Source organism: Mesoplodon densirostris, chromosome 4 (genome assembly GCF_025265405.1).
Source record: "Mesoplodon densirostris isolate mMesDen1 chromosome 4, mMesDen1 primary haplotype, whole genome shotgun sequence".
NCBI classification, from domain to species: Eukaryota; Metazoa; Chordata; class Mammalia; order Artiodactyla; family Ziphiidae; genus Mesoplodon; species Mesoplodon densirostris.
In genome coordinates, this window is record NC_082664.1 from 39217848 (window position 1) to 39239140 (window position 21293).

General features: G+C 40.5%; 1 protein-coding gene across 1 annotated transcript in view; it reads right to left on the reverse strand.

Moving 5' to 3' along the window:
* The window catches only part of SYNE2 (spectrin repeat containing nuclear envelope protein 2), a 345609-nt gene that overhangs the window by 252190 nt on the left and 72126 nt on the right, over positions 1-21293 (reverse strand). The window contains exons 3-7 of the mRNA XM_060096039.1: positions 7903-7964; positions 6843-6938; positions 6678-6755; positions 6496-6588; positions 761-942 (exon numbers count right to left, since the gene is read on the reverse strand). Coding sequence (XP_059952022.1) covers positions 761-942; positions 6496-6588; positions 6678-6755; positions 6843-6938; positions 7903-7964 — 511 coding nt within the window. The remainder of the gene's footprint in view (positions 1-760; positions 943-6495; positions 6589-6677; positions 6756-6842; positions 6939-7902; positions 7965-21293) is intronic.

Genomic DNA, 21293 nt, shown 5'->3' on the forward strand with positions numbered 1-21293 from the left:
CATTTTGCTGTGCATTGGAGGCTAACACAACACTGTAAAGCAACCATACTCCAATAACAATTAATAATAAAAAAAACTAAAAAAAAAAGAAATTATAAGCATTAACTTCCCTTTATCATCTCCTTTTTTTAAAACACCTACTCTCTTGTTTCTTTGTTTCCTAATTGAGCTACGAGTTTCTAAACAATGGGGACCATGGTCTTTCATGAAGCCCTATAGAGTTCCAAGGGATAATTTTATGAGTTGGCTACTTATTCACTCATTTTTCATTCATCCACTCAACACATTTATGGAGCACCTACCAAGAACACATATTAGGCTAAAATTAAGGGAATACACAGTCAACTAAGATAGAGTCCCGACTTTTAAAGAGCTTCTAGTATGGCAAAACTTTTTGAATCTAAATCCACCTTCCAGATGCATAGGGGAATTGTGCCTAAAGAAAAAAGATATTTAAAGACTACTTAATTTGCACACAGTAATAGGCCACCTATACATGGGTGTGGGAGTGAGGTAAGTTACCCAGATGATACCACCTTCTGGTCTTCAAAACCAAGTGTGGCTGAGCTCACAGAGGTCCACATATGGAAGATTCAGTGTGAGAGGAAGGGGGAGAGTGAGCATTTTCTTTTTATGAGAGGGAAGTGTTCAGGTGGGTGTTATTCCTATTTGGCCTGATTTTCAGACCTGGAGGTTGGTAAGGTTGTGTTGGTGGGTACAGCTGCCCTGTGTGTCTCCTCTGGTGGAGCAAACTACTTACATGGCACATTGCTCCTGAGCCCACTGGAGAAGAGCCTTCTTTGCAGACATCTGCCATCTTTCTTGGACTTTGGAGCATTTCTTAGCTGGAGGACTTGAGGTAGGAGATGAGTCGACCACACTCACACTGTCCAGGGAAGGTTGATTGTAATTGCAAGAAAGAGTCCGGGCAAGCTCCTCAATCTAAGGAAGACATAATAATCGTTAACGTGTATGGAATCATAGGATAGCAGCATTGAGGCAAAACCTTCAGCCAGAACAAGACCTAAAAATTATCGTGTAACAGTGACAATTTACTCATGGTGAAATGAGCACTGGACAAACCTTTGAATAACAGCATTTGCCATCTGGGGCTACACACTGGCTTTTGGGACTTGCTCTCACCCAAGCATGTGGCGTTCCACATCAAGGGCAGGCATCTATTCACCCCCTGCAGCATGCTTATAGAGCACTTCACTGGTGCTCCACCTCTGTCCATCAAAACTGAACTGAGCCAAACTGAACTGCTAGTCGAGAATCTCTCTGGAGAGACTGGCATCCTTGATTATAAACCATTAACAAATATATATACAGGAAAAAATAGTCAAACATGAAGAGGTAAATCCCAAGCAAGAAAAAACTGCCCTTAAGTATATGAAAAATAACTTCATTAGTCATTTCAGAAATCTAAATATATACAGCAAGAGAACAGTTTTCTCATACATAACACAGGCAAAAATTTTTTAAAGGTAACAGTCAGTGATGGTGTGAATACCAGAAACTGGAAACACGTAAATTGGTTTGGATTTTTTTGGAGGGCAGTATGATAATACCTAGAGAAAACATTAAAAGATAAATCCAGGGCTTCCCTGGTGGCACAATGGTTGAGAGTCCGCCTGCTGATGCAGGGGACACGGGTTCGTGCCCCGGTCCAGGAAGATCTCACATGCCACGAAGCAGCTAGGCCCATGAGCCATGGCCGCTGAGCCTGCATGTCCGGAGCCTGTGCTCCGCAACGGGAGAGGCCACAACAGTGAGAGGCCCACGTATCGCAAACAAAAAACAAAACAAAACAAAAACAAAACAAAAAGATAAATCCAGAAACATAATAGAAGTATTACTGAAAGATGTACACTTCTTTCAATGATTGACAGACTCACCAGATAACCAATAATAGTAGGTGTGACCAATACAATGAACAAATTTGATCTGGTTGGCATACCCCATTGCACCTAAAATGGCAGAATCAACATTCTTTCCCAGTGCATATAGAATATTTACCAAAATTGACCATGCTGAGCCATAAAGCAAGCCACAGCAATTTTGAAGGACTGAAATAATTCAGATTATATTTTCCAACCACACTGAAATTAAGCTAGAAATCAGTACTAGTGAAGATATAACAAACCTCCAAATATTTAGAAATTAAGCCATAGATTGTGATAGAACCCATGGGTCAAATGAGAAATCATAATGAAAATTTGAAAGTATTTTGAACAGAACAAAAATGAAAATGTTATATTCATGGGTTAAAAGATGCATTATTTAAAAGATGTCAGCTTTTTCCAAATGATTCTATACATTCAATCAATCCTCATTAAAATTCCAGCAGTTGCATGTGTGTAAATTAACATTACTTATAAAATTTGTATGACTATCAAATCAACATGTTATCTACCTTAAGCTTACACAATGGTATATGTCAATTACATCTCAAAAAATATATATATACGGAAATACAAAGAGCAAAAAAGCCAAGATAATCTTGAAGAATGAGTTGGACAACTACACTCTCAGATATCAAGACTGACTGTACAGCTACAGAAATTAATGTAGTATAGTATTGGTACAAGGATAAATAATGGGACAGAATAGACAATCTGAAAATGGAGCCATACCTATATGACTACTTGATTTATAACGGTGATACTACAGTGCAGTAGGAAAATGATGGTCTCTTCAATAATTAGTGTTGGGTCAACTGGATAGCCGTATGGAAAACAAAATCTTAATTGCCTTAACATAACATACTCAAACAAATCAATTCATTCTTGAAAGATTGTAGAGCTAAAAGTAAACTGTGAAATGATTAAGCTTTTAGAAATGTGCTGTCCAATATGATAGCCACTAGCCACATGTGGCTATTTAAATTTAAATTAAATAAAATTTAAAATTTAGTTCCTCAGTCATACTAGTCACATGTCAAGTGTTCAATAGCCACAAGTGGCTAGTGGCTACTGTTCTGTCCAGTGCAGGTACAGAACACTTCCATCATTGCAGAAAGTCCTATTGGGCAGAACTATTCTAGAAAATAACGTAAGAGAATATCTCCATGGTACTGGCAAAGGGAAAGAGTTCTTTAACGGACATAAAAAGTACTAGCCACCAAAAAAAAAAGAAGCTGATAAATGTGAACTACATTAAAATTATGAACGTCTGTTCACTAAAGATTTGAGAAAGCAAGCCACAGAGTCAGAGAAGATATTTGCAATTTATATATACCCAACAAAGGACTTGTATCCAGAATACATTTTAAAACATCTATAAATCATTACACACAACAGCATAGCTAAAATAAAAGTTTTTAATGCCAAGTATTAGCAAGGATTGGAGCAAGCAACTCTCAAACTCTGGTAACAGTGTAAATCAGAACAAGTTTGAAAAACTGTTTGGCAGTATCTACTAAAGCTGAAGATCACATGTCCTGTAGCCCAGCAGTTCCAGTCCTAGATAAATATGCAACAGAAATAAGGGCTTGTACCACCAAAGGGCATATACAAGAATGTTTTTAGCGGCTTTATTTGTAATAGCTTAAAACTGGCAGTAAAAGAAATGCCCGTCAACAGTAGAATGGTAAATAAGTTCTGGTATATTCATGCAATGGTATATTCATATACAGCAATAAAAAGGAAAGACCCACTGATACCTGCCTCGAGGATGAATCTCACAGACATGATGTTAAGTGAAATAAGTCAGGTAGAAAAGATTATATAGTGTATGCAAAATAATTCAGTTATAATTCTGTCTATATGGAGTTTAAAATGCTAAACTAACCAATGATAAAGATCAAAGTAGTGGTTATCTTTAGGGAAGGAGGGCAGTGACTGGGAGAAAGACCTGGGGGCTCTGGGATGCTGGCAATATTCTATCATCTTACCTTCAGTTAAATGGTGGTTACGTGGATGTGTTTAATTTACAAAAATTCATCAAGCTCTACATTTAAGATTTGTGCAGTTTGCTCTGTGTGTCGTATACTTTTAACAAAGGTTTATTTACAATATTAAAACAAAACTTTAAATTGATTCTTTTTTTTTAATCTTTGGCTGTGTTGGGTCTTCGTTGCTGCGTGTGGGCTTTCTCTAGTTGCGGCGAGCAGGGGGCTACTCTTCGTTTAGGCGCACAGGCTTCTCATTGCAGTGGCTTCTCTTGTTGTGGAGCACGGGCTCTAGGCACGTGGGCTTCAGTAGTTGTCACATGCGGGTTCAGTAGTTGTGGCTCGCGGGCTCTAGAGCGCAGGCTCAGTAGTTGTGGCGAATGGACTTAGTTGCTCCACGGCATGTGGGATCTTCCAGGACCAGGGCTCGAACACGTGTCCCCTGCACTGGCAGGCAGATTCTTAACCACTGCACCACCAGGGAAGCCCAAAACAAAACTTTAAAAAGCTACAATTTTGCAAACCTTATGGCCCAAGAATGCCGTTTCTAGGAATTTGGCCCATGGATATAATTAAGATTATATGCAAAAGTTTTATCTTAAGGGTAGTCTTTTTGGAATTGCTTACAGTCATAGATAACTGTGAGCATTCTGACTGTCCCTTAATGAAACAACAGTGCTTTACAACAGAACATCATACTTCCATTAAAATACATATAAATTCAGAAAGATTTAAATTAGAATTACTTGAAAACAGTAATGGATAGCATGACCCCATTTTGTTTAAGACCATACATGCATGAATATATATATTAATTCCCACTGTATATGTCATGAAGACTGTACAGCAAATTAATTGAAGTGGTTATCTGTGAGTGGCAGAATTACAGACGACTTTATTTTCTTTTAGTTATCTATATTGAAATTTCAAATTATATTTCAAATGTCCTAAAAAGTATGGAAAAATATTTAAAATGCCTATGAATTATCAAATTTTAACATTTTACCACATTTGGTTCATAACTTTTTAAAGAAATAAAACACAAATACACTTTGAGCCTTCTGTCTTTCCCCCTTCGATTCCATTTCCTTCCTTTCCCAAAGGAAGAAAACTAAAATCCTAAATTTAGTTTTCATCATCCTCACATATATTATTCTACTATCACTACAAATATAGGTATCCAGGAATCATATAAAGTCTCATATTGTATGTTTGAAATTTTATATAAATTAGTTATGTTATTTTCTAGCTTTCCTAAAATAAGCATTTGTTTCCCATATAATTTTTAAAGTTATTTTTAAAGTAATTATGGAGATAATGAACGTGTAACTTTTTTTTTTTTTTTTTTTTTTTTTTTTTTTTTTTTTTGCGGTACGCGGGCCTCTCACTGTTGTGGCCTCTCCCGTTGCGGAGCACAGGCTCCGGACACACAGGCTCAGCGGCCATGGCTCACGGGCCCAGCCGCTCCGCGGTATGTGGGATCTTCCCAGACCGGGGCACGAACCCGTGTCCCCTGCATCAGCAGGCGGACTCTCAACCACTGCGCCACCAGGGAAGCCCCTGAACATGTAACTTTTTAAGTAGCTACAGAAAACACACACTAATTCAAAGTCCCAGGCCTGAAAGAATGTATTTATCAGTCGTAAGTGTCATGAAGTCAGGACTATAACCTACTTATTCTGTTATTTTCTTTCTTTCTTTCTTTTTTTTTTGGCTGTGTTGGGTCTTCATTGCTGCGTGAGGGCTTTCTCTAGTTGCAGTGAGCAAGGGCTACTCTTCGTTGCAGTGCACGGGCTTCTCTCTTCAGTGGCTTCTCTTGTTGCAGAGCATGGGCTCTAGGTGTGTGGGCTTCAGTAGTTTCAGCACACGGGCTCAGTAGTTGTGGCACACGGGGCCCAGAGTGTGAAGGCTTCATTAGTTGCAGCATGTGGGGCTCAGCAGTTACAGCGCACAGGCTCTAGAGCACAGGCTCAGTAGTTGTGGCACACAGGCTTAGTTGCTCCATGGCATGTGGGATCTTCCGGACCAGGAATTGAACCCGTGTCCCCTACATTGGCAAGTGGATACTTAACCACTGTGCCACCAGGGAAGTGCCCCCTGTTATCTTCTTACTGTCCTAGCACAAAAGTTAGCACAAAGTAGGTGCCCAAAAATATTTGTGGAATGAAATGAAAGCTATGAGTCAGTCTTGGGACAGAACTAGATGTTGCAGGATTATTAGAATAGACAAGGGACCTCAAAAATAGGGAGATTTAACCAAGTTTAATGGGTTAATTTTCAAGAATTTACTCCAGAAGCTTCCTATTCTCTTCTGACAGAGTAAATAAACAATAATAAGCAAAAATTTACCATGGCAAGTTCTATTCAGACTGGTGCTGATACCATGGATATTTCAGGATATCATGATAATTCAGCATTTAATTTTCAGTTGAAGAATAACATAAGTGGCAAAGGGTCTGCTATAAATTTTCCACCTGACAAGACTTCCAGAGGGTCCTATTTCTGGAAGAAGCTCTAGCATCAAGTCACACTTATTGCATTACACTTATTTCATACTGTGGTAATTAGAACAGGAATACTTTTCATATCATCAAACTACTTACATGAAAGTGTAGTATAATTGTCCAAATTAGGCCAAGAATAATGGATGGGTTTCCATCTATAATATCGGTAACGTGAATATTTATTAGCTTGATCTGGAAAAAAAAGAAATGCATGTTAAAAGGAGAAAATATTTCACAGCATTTATCTCCCCAATGAATTTTCATGTGAATTTCATACTCACTGATCGGTTTTTTAGGAATCTCAGGGCATGTTCTATATTGATTCTACACTGGAATGTATTAGATCCTTTATCTCGAGGCTATGAAATTCAAGCAAAATATATTACTCAGAAATGTGATTTTTTTTTTAATCCACAAAATTTCTTAATGTTGTTTTAAAAGCTTACCAACTGTTGTCCCGAGAGTACTTCCAGCAGGTCCAGGAGGACATGCCCCTTTTTAATGTCTGCGAATAGGTCCGATACAACTGAGGGAGGGGTGTGCTACAAAAGGTCACAAGAAAAGTAATCATTGAAACTTTGCTCCAAAAACACGATAACTTTTAAGAACCTCATAAATGTGCTTTTGCATCTTTGCAAAAGCTAAGATTCAGTAGTGATTTTCTTCTTAATTAACAGAATGTAGAAAACACACAAAGTTCCACATCAAAACATGATAAGGAAAGTAGTGAACTTATCTCACAGCAAATTTCCAGTAACACAACACTCTTTCAGCTTTCACTGAGAGCTTAAAACTTGTGCAGTGAAGTGGCATTCAAGATGCTCAGAATCAGCCAATAGTGACCCATTTGGGGAGATTACATTTCTGGAGTAACCTGTTTATGAATTTCCTCTTTTTAGAATGACGAGCACTGTGCTGGGATGGGTAGCCTGGGTGAAGAGGCTCATTCATTTTGTATCTAGGTTATTCCAGGCACCTGGATCACTGAAGGCCAGGATAGCACAGAGATTAAGATCAAGGCCTCTGGGTCCAGACTGCCTGGGTTTGCATCCCAGCACTATCACTTGTAAGCTGTGGGACCTTGGAGAAGTCACACAACGTCTCTGTACCTTAGTTTCCTTGTTATTTAAACACGAACAATACTATCTGTCTCATAGAATGTTGTGAAGTCACTGAAACGTAACGAGTGGTCAGTACATTTAAAGTACTTACAACAGTGTCTAACATAACACTCAACATATATGACTTCTTGTTACAATTTCATTTGATAAAAGAGATGTTACTGCTTTAAATATTTTCTAGCACTGTCTCCCATATCCTTAACAAAAATGCCCCCTTTTCGTGTTGGGAAAGAATAACAGATATATCAAAACAAGATCAAGGTGACATTCACATTTTTTCAACCTTTTACATGTCACCAGTGCCATTTTGGGGACCAAAACTGAGGGAACAGGAGGAATCACTTAAATATATATTTATAGCTTGATTTGCTCTCTTTTTCCTCACCTTTGCCAACTGTGAGTTTATCCAGCATGTGAAGGTTTTCTTCTGAGTGTCTTCCTGTTCAGCTATTTAAAAAGGACAATAGCAGTTAGGAAACGAGAAGCCTCAGAAACCATTTGAACAAATCAACGTTTCAAAGGTCTGTCACTCTGGGTATGTGTGTGTATCTCACAAGCTTATAAACGTTCTAGGACTTAGTTTAAATTTCAGGTGTTTGTCCAAGAAGTGTTTTGGAAATAGAGCACGTTGAAATGAGATATTTTTCAAAGCCACCGTTTAACTGCAAGAGACAACGGTTTTTAATATTTTACCGACAAGAATTAGCCCCTACATGACCTTGACAGTGCTGTACAAGGACCTGTGAAAAAAAAAAAGGGGGGTTTCTAATCCAAATGGACTTGCAGTCTAAGCCAACACCACACGGTACTTCAGATAAACCCAGAACATCTGAATACATTTTAAAGGGCTCATAAAGTTGCAGCAGTTTAGTCTTGATATTTATCATGAAGAATATATTGTCACTGAATTAACTGTAAATCTGCTGCAATTAGAGTCAGAGAGACCTGAGTTCAAATCCTGCCTCTGTTAACTGAGTAGCTGTGTGACATGGGGCAGGTTCCTCGTGGAATAAGGTGAGAAGTACTCACCGCTAGAGACTGTTAGTGGTTCACTCAGAGTGAACAGACCCTGGCACCAAGGAAACACAGGAGAAGTGCCAGCTCTCACTTTTACTAACCAGGCAGGAGTCCAGGGAAAGATCGGAACACTTGGTGTGGATCCTCCCTTCCTCCCCAGGGCTGGAGAGAGCTCCATCCCGACACCATTCTTCCCCTCATCTCTAGCCCCTCGGCTCCAGCAGACACCCTCAACCCTGAGGTCAGGGGTTACCCTGCACACGGGACTGTCTTTCCATTTCCCCAGATCTCCTCATCCTACTGGACAGGGGTGAGAGCAATCCAGACACTCACTCTTCCCTGGGCCTAATGCTCACAGCCTTGTCCCCACCACCTACCGCGGGCTCACCAGATCTCATCTCACTGTGCCTGTGTCCCTGCTTACATCCCGTCAACACACACACAGACACACACAGTTCACACACTCTCAGGTCCCCCTCCATTCTCGCTCTAATTTCCAAAAGACTCTGCACGTCCCCCAATTTTTCTCATCTCCCACCTCTCCTTAACTCCTGAAACCCTTCACTGATGCTGAAATCCATAACAGACCATCAGCAAAATTCCCTTATGTGCCCACTACCCTCTTCACCTTTCAGCTCTAATTGAACCTCCACCCTAACCCAGAACTCTGCTTTCCCCACAGCCCTCCCAAGTGACAGCACTGCTTTCTCTTACAGACCTTGGACCACTAGTTCCTTGCTCTTCGCTGCTACTTCCAGATCATTTTCCACTCTCTTTGTCCCTGAAATGCTCCAGCTTTAACTCTCATGGCATCAGACAGTCCCCACTATTACAGTCATCTACTTACCTCTGTCATTCCTCATCATTTCTCAAAGGTTTAAGTTCCTTCCCCACTGTTGCTCTTTCCAATGTGACCCCTAATTCTTCGTAATTTCAATACACATACTGGTGAAACGTCCAACCTTCTGGCCTCTCTGTTTCTTGAATTCTTCTCCAATAAATGTGTCTTCTGCCCTGCCTTAACCACTCACTGTCATGGTTATACCCTGACCTTGTCATGACTAATAACTACAACTCATGATCGTGAGCTCATGCATCCCCATCTCTGAACATCATTCCTTACCTTTTCAGTCCATTCTCACTAGTGTCTCAACTCCAACAATCCTTGGAGTCCATCAGCAACTCCAAGCCATCAATTCTGCCAGTTTTACACTGTCCCTCGCCCCCTTGGTCTCCTTCCTTTCATCCTTATCCATCGTAAATTCCACGATCAATTATTACAAACACTCCCTGGCACCTCTCATTCTGCTGTGTGTTCTTCATCACCACTCTCTGCTCACCCACACCTGCACACATGCTGCTGAATGTGGCTGGAAGGAAATTTGTAACTGCTGACCAGTCTCATCGTGACCGCCAAGTAGGCCCCCAATGCTGCCTGGAAGTCATAATACACTGCCCTCTCCCACTCCTCTAGACAGCAATTTCACACCCTCTCCTTCTTTCTCAAACTCCCAACGCCTCCCCTCCCATCCTTACTCTCAGCTGAGACCTTGCTTCCCCAGGACACTTAGGGATCATCTACTTCCTTGTCTAGTAAACTATCAAAAGGCTCTGCCTCCAGCCTGTTAGCATGGGTGAGCCAGCCTCGCTCAGACCTAAAGCCAATCCCTTCCTTCACTCATTCACCAGGTCTCATCCCTTTGGAGCTACTCCAGGACCTTTTACTCCTTTCTCTCCTGTATTATCCTCTCCCCCACCCAAGACTATTCCCATTAGTACTGATCCATGCTATTAATTCGCCCATCTAAAACTAAAAAAACAAAAAACAACCCTCTCTTGACCCCATCAGGTACAGGTCCATTGTGGCAAAACTCCTCAAATAGATTTGTCTATGTTCCTGGTCTCCAGGTCCCCTCCTCCTTCTCCCTTAACTGAACCCACACCAATCATGCCCTTACCATTCCACTGAAACTACTGTTTCATCAAGGTCACCATGAATCGAGTTCATCAACGACCCCCCAGTCCCCACTAAAACCAATGATCGATTCTCAGTCTTCATCTTTCTGGAGCAATGAGCAGCACTCAGTACAGATGATCACTCTCTCCTTCTGCTTGCAGGCCCCATACCCTCTGTCTTCCTCCTCCATCACATGTTGGCTTCTCTCTTTCTCACACTTCATGTCCAATGCCTCGGGAAATCCTCTTACATCCACCTTCAAAATACATTCAGGGGGCTTCCCTGGTGGCGCAGTGGTTGTGAGTCTGCCTGCCAATGCAGGGGACGTGGGTTCGTGCCCTGGTCCGGGAAGATCCCACATGCCGCGGAGCGGCTGGGCCCGTGAGCCATGGCCGCTGAGCCTGCGCGTCCGGAGCCTGTGCTCCACAACGGGCGAGGTCACAGCAGTGAGAGGACCGCGTACCGCAAAAAAAAAAAAAAAAAAAAAAAAAAAAAAAAATATATATATATATATATATATATATATATATATTCAGGATATGACCACTTCTCACCACCTTCACTACAGCCACTGGTCCAAGGCACCTCCACCTCTCCCTAGATTACTGCAATAGATTCCTAACAGGTCTCCTTCCTTCCAGCCTTGCCCTCTGAATATTATTCTCAACACAGCAGCCAGAGTGATGGCACTCATCTGTAAGATCTATTCTGACCATCCTATTTCAAACTGTAACAACCCCACTTCTGTTCCCTCTTGTCCTGCTTGATTTTTTTTCTACAGTACTTACCACCCTTAACATTCTAGGTAAGCTATATATGTAGTATGGTTATCATTTAATGCCTTACTCTCCTCCCAATAGAATGTAAGCACCACGTAAGCAAGATATTTCATCTGTGATATATTCCAGGGGCCTAGAAGAGTCAGGCCCAGAACAGGCTGTAAGCAAATATTTGCTAAAAAAGTAGGAATAACAATAATTTTATTAATTATTATTAGTTATATTTTATTTGCTGTAGTGAGAAGGTCAAATCTACCTTTATGCGTTTACATTCCTTCTTTTAAATGATGTCCGTTCTACCTTCTAATACATTGTTTTCCTTTCACTCTACCCATTCTCCCTTATGAATCTCTAACACAGTTGAACTGAAATTGTTGGCATGACATCTAGCCTGAGTTCTCAAAAATGTTTTAATCTGATGAGAGTTCAGGTTGAGAAAATGAAAAGAATCTGAGTAAATGGAATTTTAGGGTGTTTGCAATTTTGACTGAGTAGAAATTAAGGATGCAGTTAACCTCATCAGATTTTCTCCTTAACTTTTTAAATCCATTACATTTTTTCTGTATTACCAGCTGAAATTAGTTATAGCTCAGTGATTTACACATTAAAGGGTGCTCAATAATTGTTAGCTGAACTGAACTGAGTTCTGACAAGCCAACCAGATAGTTTAGGCTTTTGAGAGTTATTTCTGTTTTTATAAATTTCATTTAAAGCAATTATAAAGAACTAGGGACTTCCCTGGTGGTGCAATGGTTAAGGATCCGCCTGCCAATGCAGGGGACACGGGTTCGATCCCTGGTCCGGGAAGATCTCACATGCCGTGGAGCAACTAAGCCCACATGCCACAACTACTGAGCCTGCGCTCTAGAGCCCATGAGCCACAACTATTGTGCCCACGTGCCTAGAGCCCGTGCTCCGCAACAAAAGAAGCCACCGCAATGAGAAGCTCGTGCACCGCAATGAAGACCCAAGGTAGCCAAAATAAATAAATAAATAAATAAAATTAAAAAAAAAAGAATTACAAAGGACCATAATTTTGTCCTATAATTCAAAATGTTACTAATGCTTTCATTGTTTGTTTCCCTAGAATCAGCAGATGATAAGACAATAAATTTTAAACATGTACTGACGCTTACCAAAAAATGTGTTGAGAGCTAATTTTGTTCCTCAATAGAGAAAACTAGAGAACAAGTTTTTATGTTTCCAGGATCAAGTTACATGCGCACAAAGTACATTAATCAAGGCCATGTGTATAAGCAGGAAGGGACTATTTCATTATTACAAAAAAGCAGAAATTCAAAACAAAAAACAAAACAAACAACAACGAAAACAAACAAAGAAGGCTCTCTTCTTTATCCTTAAGGAGCCAAGAGAGATTCTTTTTTTCTTTCTAGGTGTAAAGTATGGAGAAGAAACTAAGCAGGAATACCACCAGGTCCAGGACAGGGAGTCTACACTAATGTTAGGGGAATTACTGTGGGCGAAAGGAATAACTATAGAGGGGGTGAAATGCTGGCACAAAAAGGAATGTAAAGGAGCACTGTGTGCCCAAGAAGTTTGAGTATTGCACAAACACCTGGAAACCTCAGTCATTCTGAATTATTTCCAAGAAAGATGAGGGATCACATGATCATTTCCATGTGATGCTGGACAAAAGGGGTCTTGGTACTGAGCAAACTGAGGACTGTGAACTTTCCTAGGCTGAGAAAACAGGCAGCATATGAGGGCTCTATATGGACTGCTCAACTTGGAGCACCTAGTTTCACATAGGTTGGACTGACCTCTGATAGGGACATATATTTTAAATAACCAAAAATTTCCAATGAAAAACCTTAAGTTAACCCTGTCCTAATTTGATTAAAATCTAATAGAAACAAGGGGAAAAACAATAAGAGGAGCAGGCAGAACAAATCCCGACCCGAACTCTCCAGTTAGCAAATGAAACCCTCAGGAAAAGGTTTTTAAACTTCATGGCTTTTAGCAGAGCACAGGGAGATCAGCTCGGTGCTTTGTGACCGCCTGGAGGGGTGGGATGGGGAGGGTGGGAGGGAGGGAGATGCATGAGGGAAGGGATGTGGGAACAGATGTATATGTATGACTGATTCACTTTGTTATAAAGCAGAAACTAATAAAAAAAATTAAAAAAAATTTAAAATAAAAATAAATAAATAAACTTCATGGCTTTTAACTAACACACTGTCCACCTCTTCATCCTGGAAATCAGAACCCTTCAAATGCAACAAGGACCCTTGCTAATAGCAAACAAAGATGTCCCAGGTGCAATTAAACACCTTTATGACTACTCAATTAAATGGTTTCGTCTGTGCCATGTCACTTATCCCTTGACACACTTTTCTCACATTTTCATACTGCCTTATCCCTGAAAAGTGGTATTAATTCAACAGGAACCAGAGCCAAATAGCTCGCCCTATGGCAGGATAAGTAACCTTTTGTTCTTTTCAAAGGCTGACCCGTTGGGGAAAAAATAATTGAGAGCCACATGCTTTAAAGCAACTTAATTTGAGTGGGTGAGATTTTTTTTTAATGTTGGGTTTTATTTTTTAATTTCCAGAGTAACTTTCTAATAAAATAATAAAACTCTTCTCAAAATGGCATAAAGAGAATAGGACCTTTTATTTATTTAATTTTATTTTTTATTTTTTTAATTTAATTTTTATTTTATATTGGAATATAGCTGATTTACAATGTTGTGTTAGTCTCAGGTGTACAGCAAAGTGACTCAGTTATACATACACAAATATCTGTTGTTTTTCAGGTTCTTTTCCCATATAGGCAATTACAGAGTATTGAGTAGAGTTCCCCTGTGCTATATAGTAGGTCCTTGTTGATTATCTATTTTATATATTGTAGTGTGTATCTGTTAATCCCAACCTCCTAATTTATCCCTCTCTCCCCACCTTTCCCCTTTGGTAATCATAAGTTTGTTTTCTAAGTCTGTGAGTCTGTTTCTGTTTTTTAAATAAGTTCATTTGTACCATTTCTTAGATTCCACATTTAAGTGATATTATATGAAATTTGTCTTTCTCTGTCTGACTTCCTTCACTTTGTATGATAATCTCCAGGTCCATCCATGTTGCTGCAAATAGCATTATTTCACTCTTTTTTTATGGCTGAGTAATGAGAAAAAGACCATTTAATCAGCAGACATCAGGGACAGAAAAAGACAAAAACAGACAGAAAATAATAAAATCTATCATAATGATGAGTTTCTTAAAATGCCAAGGAATAGAGAATGAGAAATTCTCTATTCTGATTTTTAAGGCAAATAAGAAATATATAAAATGCAGGAAAATGTAGTCAGTGAATTTTATTCAGGCCCATATGGGTATCCTTGATTATCATTCTTGGAAAATATCTGGCTGAGTTTCAGAAAGGCATAGAAGGAAAAGGTTTTCTCTAGGTGTCATTACCATAAAAATACATTTAATCCCTGACTTTGTTCTTATTCAATCTGCCTTTTGTGAGCTGGCAACTCATATCCTTAGCTGGAAGGGAACTTAAATGAAAACAAATTGAGTTAAGCTCAATTAAAGAGGGTAGATTTTAAGTTCCTTATAAATCTCATTATTAAACTACCAAGGCCACTGGGTCTCAGCAAGGTCCAGTCTCCACAAAAGTTCATCTAAAATGTTGACTCCAGCAGTCCTCCCTGGTAGTAAGAGTTCAAAGGCAGTTACCCAGGCATGAGAATCTCTAATTGACATTTTCACTTAAACACAGAGCAAAACGTTATTACAATGTGGCTTCTCCAAGAATGTTCTCTACTGCATGAGGTCACCAAGGAGGCCTTGCAACCTTCTCTATCCAGGAATTTCCCTTCTTCCCTTTCTATTGCTGGGTTATTGATAACAGGTTTATTGCACATGGCACCAGATTTATTACTTGGATCTTTCACTCTCCTCATTAAAATCTTTTGATCACCCCCTAATTCCATAATGAATAAATTATAGATTCTTAGCCTAACATTCTAGGTCATTCAGAATTTGACTCCAATCAACTTTTTCCTGACTCATCCTCCATGACTTCCCCACTTACATCCTACTTCTCTAGCCAAACTAGAATATATGCAGTTCCCCAGTTAAGTTGCTCTCTTTTCTGCATCAACATGCTATGTACCCTCTGGACTGGCTAATCCTCCCGCATCCCTCTGCATTCACAGAAACCAGAGCACCCAGCACAATGCACATGGGGGGCATTTGATCAACATTTGTTAAAATAAGACATATCCTGTTCAAATGTACCCTTTGTGAAATAGAAATAATCTCTTCTGGCTCTGGCCTACCACAATACTTTGTTGGGTCTTTTTTTTTTTTAATCATTATTACTATTAGGAAGTAATATATAATCCTCATAAAACATGTTTTATAAACAGTAACAGAATTCAAAGTTAATCTTAACTTTCCCCACACACCCATTTTCCTTCCCCAGAGACAACATTAATTAACAATTTCCTGTGCATCCTTCTAGATTAGACAGGCAAAGAACATAAATTCTAAAGAGCAAGGATTTGTTTTGGTCGGTCACTGGGTTCCTCGCTCCTAGAATAATACCTCACAAGTAGAAGGCACTCAGTCAATACTTGTCGAATGAAAGAATGAATGTATGTATACGTAAATTAAATTACTACACATGATATGGTTTCATTTTTTAAGTTGATAATTCAAAAAGCAGCAATTTAGGTACACTATTTAAAGTTAAAAAGCATCTGTTAAGCCATAAGAAATTTTTAAAAAGGAGATCATAAACCTTCCACATTACCAGAAAGGAAGAAAATTATCATTTACCCAGTAAAAAGAACAAAGTAGATACGTATGTGCCAATGCAGGTATATTCTTAAGTGAAAAAGAGCAAATTATAAAATAGCATGTTTATCATCATTCTACCTGTATTTTTATGAAAGGATAGTTACATGAATAACCAACAGTTTTGTTTCTATCTTATGGTAATTACCACTTGCTGCTCATGTACTGCAGTCATGTACCTCTATGTGGTTTCTCTCCTACTCATTGTATCAACCTTAATATTAAACCCTTATGCTTTTGTGTTTTTGCTTCCCCTTAGACCAGTGCCATGTAGAGAAGAGGTACTCAATACATTTTGCTGATTGAAAGACTTAGTAAATATTAAAAGATTGAGGTTCAAACTGACTTATTGCATGGAGAAGAATTTATTGGCAACAGTTACTAGGCCTATGTCTTATCCTAATCCTTGTTTTAAAAACCCCTGGGCACAGATGTAGAGAACAAATGTATGGACACCAAGGGGGGAAAGCTGTGGGTGGGATGAATTGGGAGATTGGGATTGAAATATATACACTAATATGTATAAAATAGATAAGTAATAAGAAGCTGCTGTATAAGAAAAATAAATAAAATACAAAAACAAAAACCCCTGGGTAGTTTCTTTCTTCTACTAAGAAAATGTCTTGAACAAAAGGGCATGCACTGGGCTTCGCTGGTGGCTCAGTGGTTGAGAGTCCGCCTGCCGATGCAGCGGACATGGGTTCGTGCTCCGGTCCGGGAAGATCCCACATGCCGCGGAGCGGCTGGGCCCGTGAGCCATGGCCGCTGAGCCTGCGCGTCCGGAGCCTGTGCTCTGCAACGGGAGAGGCCACATCAGTGAGAGGCCCGCGTACCCAAAAAAAAAAAAAAAAGGGCATGCACTAATGAGACCCTGCTGCTCTCCCCTGAAACAATGCTGCCAACTTTCTGTTAGACAAGGTAAGAATAACTAAATTCAGACAATAATGCAACACATTTTAGCCATGTGTTCCAACAGCCATCCCAAAGAATATTACCCAAGCAGTTATCCAATAGAAAGGGAACTAAAAATAATAAGTAAATGAAAGAAAACACACAGGCATGCACAATGAAAACAAGAAAAGCCTAAAATATCTGAAGAATAAACAGGAAAAGGCCTGTTACTGAACTACAAAAGGGGAGACTATTAACCAACAGAAAAAGCAGAGGGACAATTTACAACACGTTTCCTTGCAACCAACCATAAGCCAAACAAATAAGCAAGTAAGAAAGAAAAATAAATAGTACCAGGACTGAGATCTCACTTATTGAACCAGAAAAGTGAGTTTAGAAGCTAAGTCCTAGCTAACACATCTCATAAACTCAATGTGCAAACACGTCTCTACTTCAAAATTCTTTTCATTCACATATTTCCTCCCAGGAGAATCTGTGTTGTCACTATGGAAAAAACAGCACTTGCCTGTCAAACTCAGCATTCCAGGACTGAAATGACACTCTACCTCCCTACTTCTCCCAAAACTGTGCTCATTTGTGTTTTCATCTTATGGACTTGACACCACCATCCTTTTTTTTTTTTTTTTTTAGCGGTACGCAGGCCCTCTCACTGTTGTGGCCTCTCCCGTTGCGGAGCACAGGCTCCGGATGCGCAGGCTCAGCGGCCATGGCTCACGGGCCCAGCCGCTCTGCGGCATGTGGGATCTTCCCGGACCGGGGCACGAACCCATGTCCCCTGCATCGGCAGGCGGACTCTCAACCACTGCGCCACCAGGGAAGCCCGACACCACCATCCTTTATCAGCCCCAAGTACAGCCTACCGCCAAATCCTGCAAATTCGCCTCCACATGGCTCTGGTATGCGCTTCCTTCTCTACATCTGATGGCCCTCTTGCCTGATCTACCGTCAGGTCTGGCCTGGACCATGTCCATGGCCAACCAGGTCTGCTCTGCTCCCTTCAATCTGTTCTCCACTTCAGCCAGTAGATCTGACCACAGTACCCTTTCCACCCTTTGATGGTTTCCCTCTGCTCTGAGGATCAAAAGCAAAACAGCCTGTGAGGCTTGCATGGTCCACCCCAGAGCATCTCTCCAGCCTCGGCACTTACAGCTCTCCTCCATGCCCAGGGCTCCAGCCACTCCATCTTCCTTCAGGGCCTTTACAAGCTATGTTCCCTCCTGCCACAGCTGTTTGCACCACCCTGCCTACTTGACTTCTAATTACCCTTAGGGCTCAGCTCAATTGTTGCATCCCGAAGGAAACCTAAGTCAATCTGTCTTCCTCCACTACTTAGCACCTGCCTCAACTTATAATCATTGACAAGGTTAAGAGCATGGGCTCTAGAGCCAGACTACCTGAGTTTGATCCCGTATCTGCCACCTACTTGCTATGTGCCTCAGTCTTCTCATCTGTAAGATGGGGATAACAGTACCTACCTCACAGAGTTGCTAAGAGGATTAAGTACTTGTACTGATGTAGAATCAGAGATCAACAACAGATAATCCCAAAGGCCAAATGTAGCCCACCACCTATTTTTGTAAATACAGTTTTCTTGGAACACACACACATACTGTCTGTAGCTATGTTTATGCTAAAATGGCAAGTTGAGTAGTTGCGACAGAGACCATATGGACCTCAAGGCTAAAATATTTACTACCTGGTCCTCTACAAAAAAATGTTTATCAATCCCTGGCAAGATTATGCTTGATCTACACAAATGAATATTAGCTACAACATGGATGAATGTTGAAATCATTATGCTAACTGAAAGAAGCCATCACAAAATACCACATATTATATGATTCCACATGTACAAAATGTCCAGAATAGGACAATCTATAGACACAGAAAGTGGATCAATGGTGGCCTTGGCCTGATGCAGGGAGGAGTAGAAGGTTTTGGAATAAAATGGGAAGAAAGGGTATGGGGTTTCTTGGGGGGTGGGGGGGGCAGGCAGTGATAAAAATGTTCTAAAATTAAATGCAATGGTTGCACAATTCTGTGAGTATACTAAAAATGATTGAATTGTACACTTTAAATGGGCGAGTTGCATGGTATGTGAATCACATCTTGAATTATATCTCGATAAAGCCGTTCCTAAAAAAATATTAGCTAACATCTGTGAGCTAACTTGATTACTATCTGCCTCCTCACTAGCCTACGGGCTCTAGGAGAGCAGAGGCCAGGTCTGATTTAGCGCCTCACTTTGCCTGCAGCTTGTACACAGTGCGTTTCATGTTGTGCGACTTCAGAAAGCCTTTGTTGAATGAATGGTTATTTGGCTGGGGCAGGAGCGAGAGGGGCTTTGTTGCTATTTTTCCCCAGTGAACCCGCAGATTTAAGTACTTAGTTTGTTGGGGAAATCTATGACACACAGCAAAGAATTTCTGCTTAGGGCCTTAGCACGTAGGATCCAGCAAGGTCCTGTAGCCACATGAGGCAACCACACCCTTATGCAAACACCTGAGACTTTCACACTGAGGCTTTTGTTTCCAGTCCCATGCAACATAGTTCCTGGCTCTCTGCGTAAGCAAATCTTGTATTTCTAGCACATGAAAATGAGCCCACAATACAGATAAAATGCCTAGGATCTGGGGTGCTATTTTTTGCTCTTCTTTCTTACCCTCTTCTGACTCACCTGAGTTGCTCAATAAACATCTGTGGCATGAATAAATCAAAGAAACGACTACATTTCTTTTAGCACATATTTCTTACTCCTTACTGCCTTTTACCAACCACATTAACACTGTGAGCGTTTTTCTTGTGAAAATCAAGGTGTGAGCCTAAACACCTTCCACTAGGGCAGCAGTCCAAGCACCTCTGACTTCTGAGTGCAGAAGAGCCAGACTGCACTACGGCGATACGTGCCGTGATTACAAGTCTAGGATTCCTACACGTTTGAACGCCAGCGAGTCACGGTTTAAGTGCACAGTTCTGTGCCCCAATTCCCAGAGATCCTGACTGAGGGGGTTCACATAGCTCACGCTCAGAAACTCCTAGCTAAAGTAATTAGACTGGTTTACATGTGTGACTTATTCTTGAGACAACACAAGGGAACAGGAAGGGCCTGGCAAAAATAGTAATGAAATAATAAACTGAGATATTAACATAATGTAATGCAGTGTAGATCTATTCTAACTTATGGGTATCCTAAGACAGGCTTGGAGGGGCTCAGAAGGCTGGCTGAAACAAGCCATGTCCAGGAATAAGTAGGACTCAAGGGTAAGGAACAATGACACTATTTCATTAAAGCTTCTAGTCAAGTGGTCAGGCAGGCATTTTGTAAATGAGAAAACTATAGCTCCCAGAAGATGAAGGATTTTTAGTCACTCATTCAATAAGCATTTACTGAAAGTCTACTGTGCCCTGGATACTGTGCTCTAGATGTCACATCTGGTGAGGGAGAAATTCAAATCCAGACATGTCTGATACCAAAATCCATGTTCTTTTCATTATAATTAAAAATCAGCTGAAGTGCCAGATCCGTGGCCCCTCCAGCTACCACCCTATCTCTGTCCTCCCCTTCAAATCCAAACTTCTTGAAAGAATTGTCTACCCTGGCTGTCTTCACTTCCTCACCTACCACTCACTTCTCAACCTACAAAAAGCTGGCTTCCACCCCAGCCCCTCCACTTAATTCTCAGCAGGACCACTTATAATATACTCATTGCTAAACCTCATGGATACTTCTCAGTACTTTTTGGATATCTTGAAACTTCTGATACTGTTTACTACCCTCTCCTTCTTGAAATATTCTCTTTCTTAGGATTCCACAGTACCACACTCACCTTGTTGTCTTTCTACTTCTCTGGACACCCCTTCCCAGGCCCTATTATGGGCTGGTTTTGCTGTTTCTATCTCTGGAATGTTCTGCCTAGGCCCTTCTTCTCTTTCTCTAGATACCTGCATCTGCTCCCAGGGAACCAATCACCATTTATATACTAATCACTTCCAAATCTTTACCTTCAGCCCAGGTGTCTGTTTCTCCTGAGCTGTGCATATGTTTATTCCACTATCTTCTGGGTATCTCCACCTACTTATTCCAGGGACACTTCAAACTCAGCATTTCCAGAACTGAGTTACCATCTCAATCAACTCCCTCTCCTACCAAAGTTGTTCTCCTGCATTTTTTTTCAGTGAATGGTTGCACATCCACTCATTTGCCCAAGAATAAACCTGAGTCATCTTTGATACTTCCCTCTCCCTCCCTTTCCCATACCCAAACAAAAAGTCCTGATAATTACCTCAA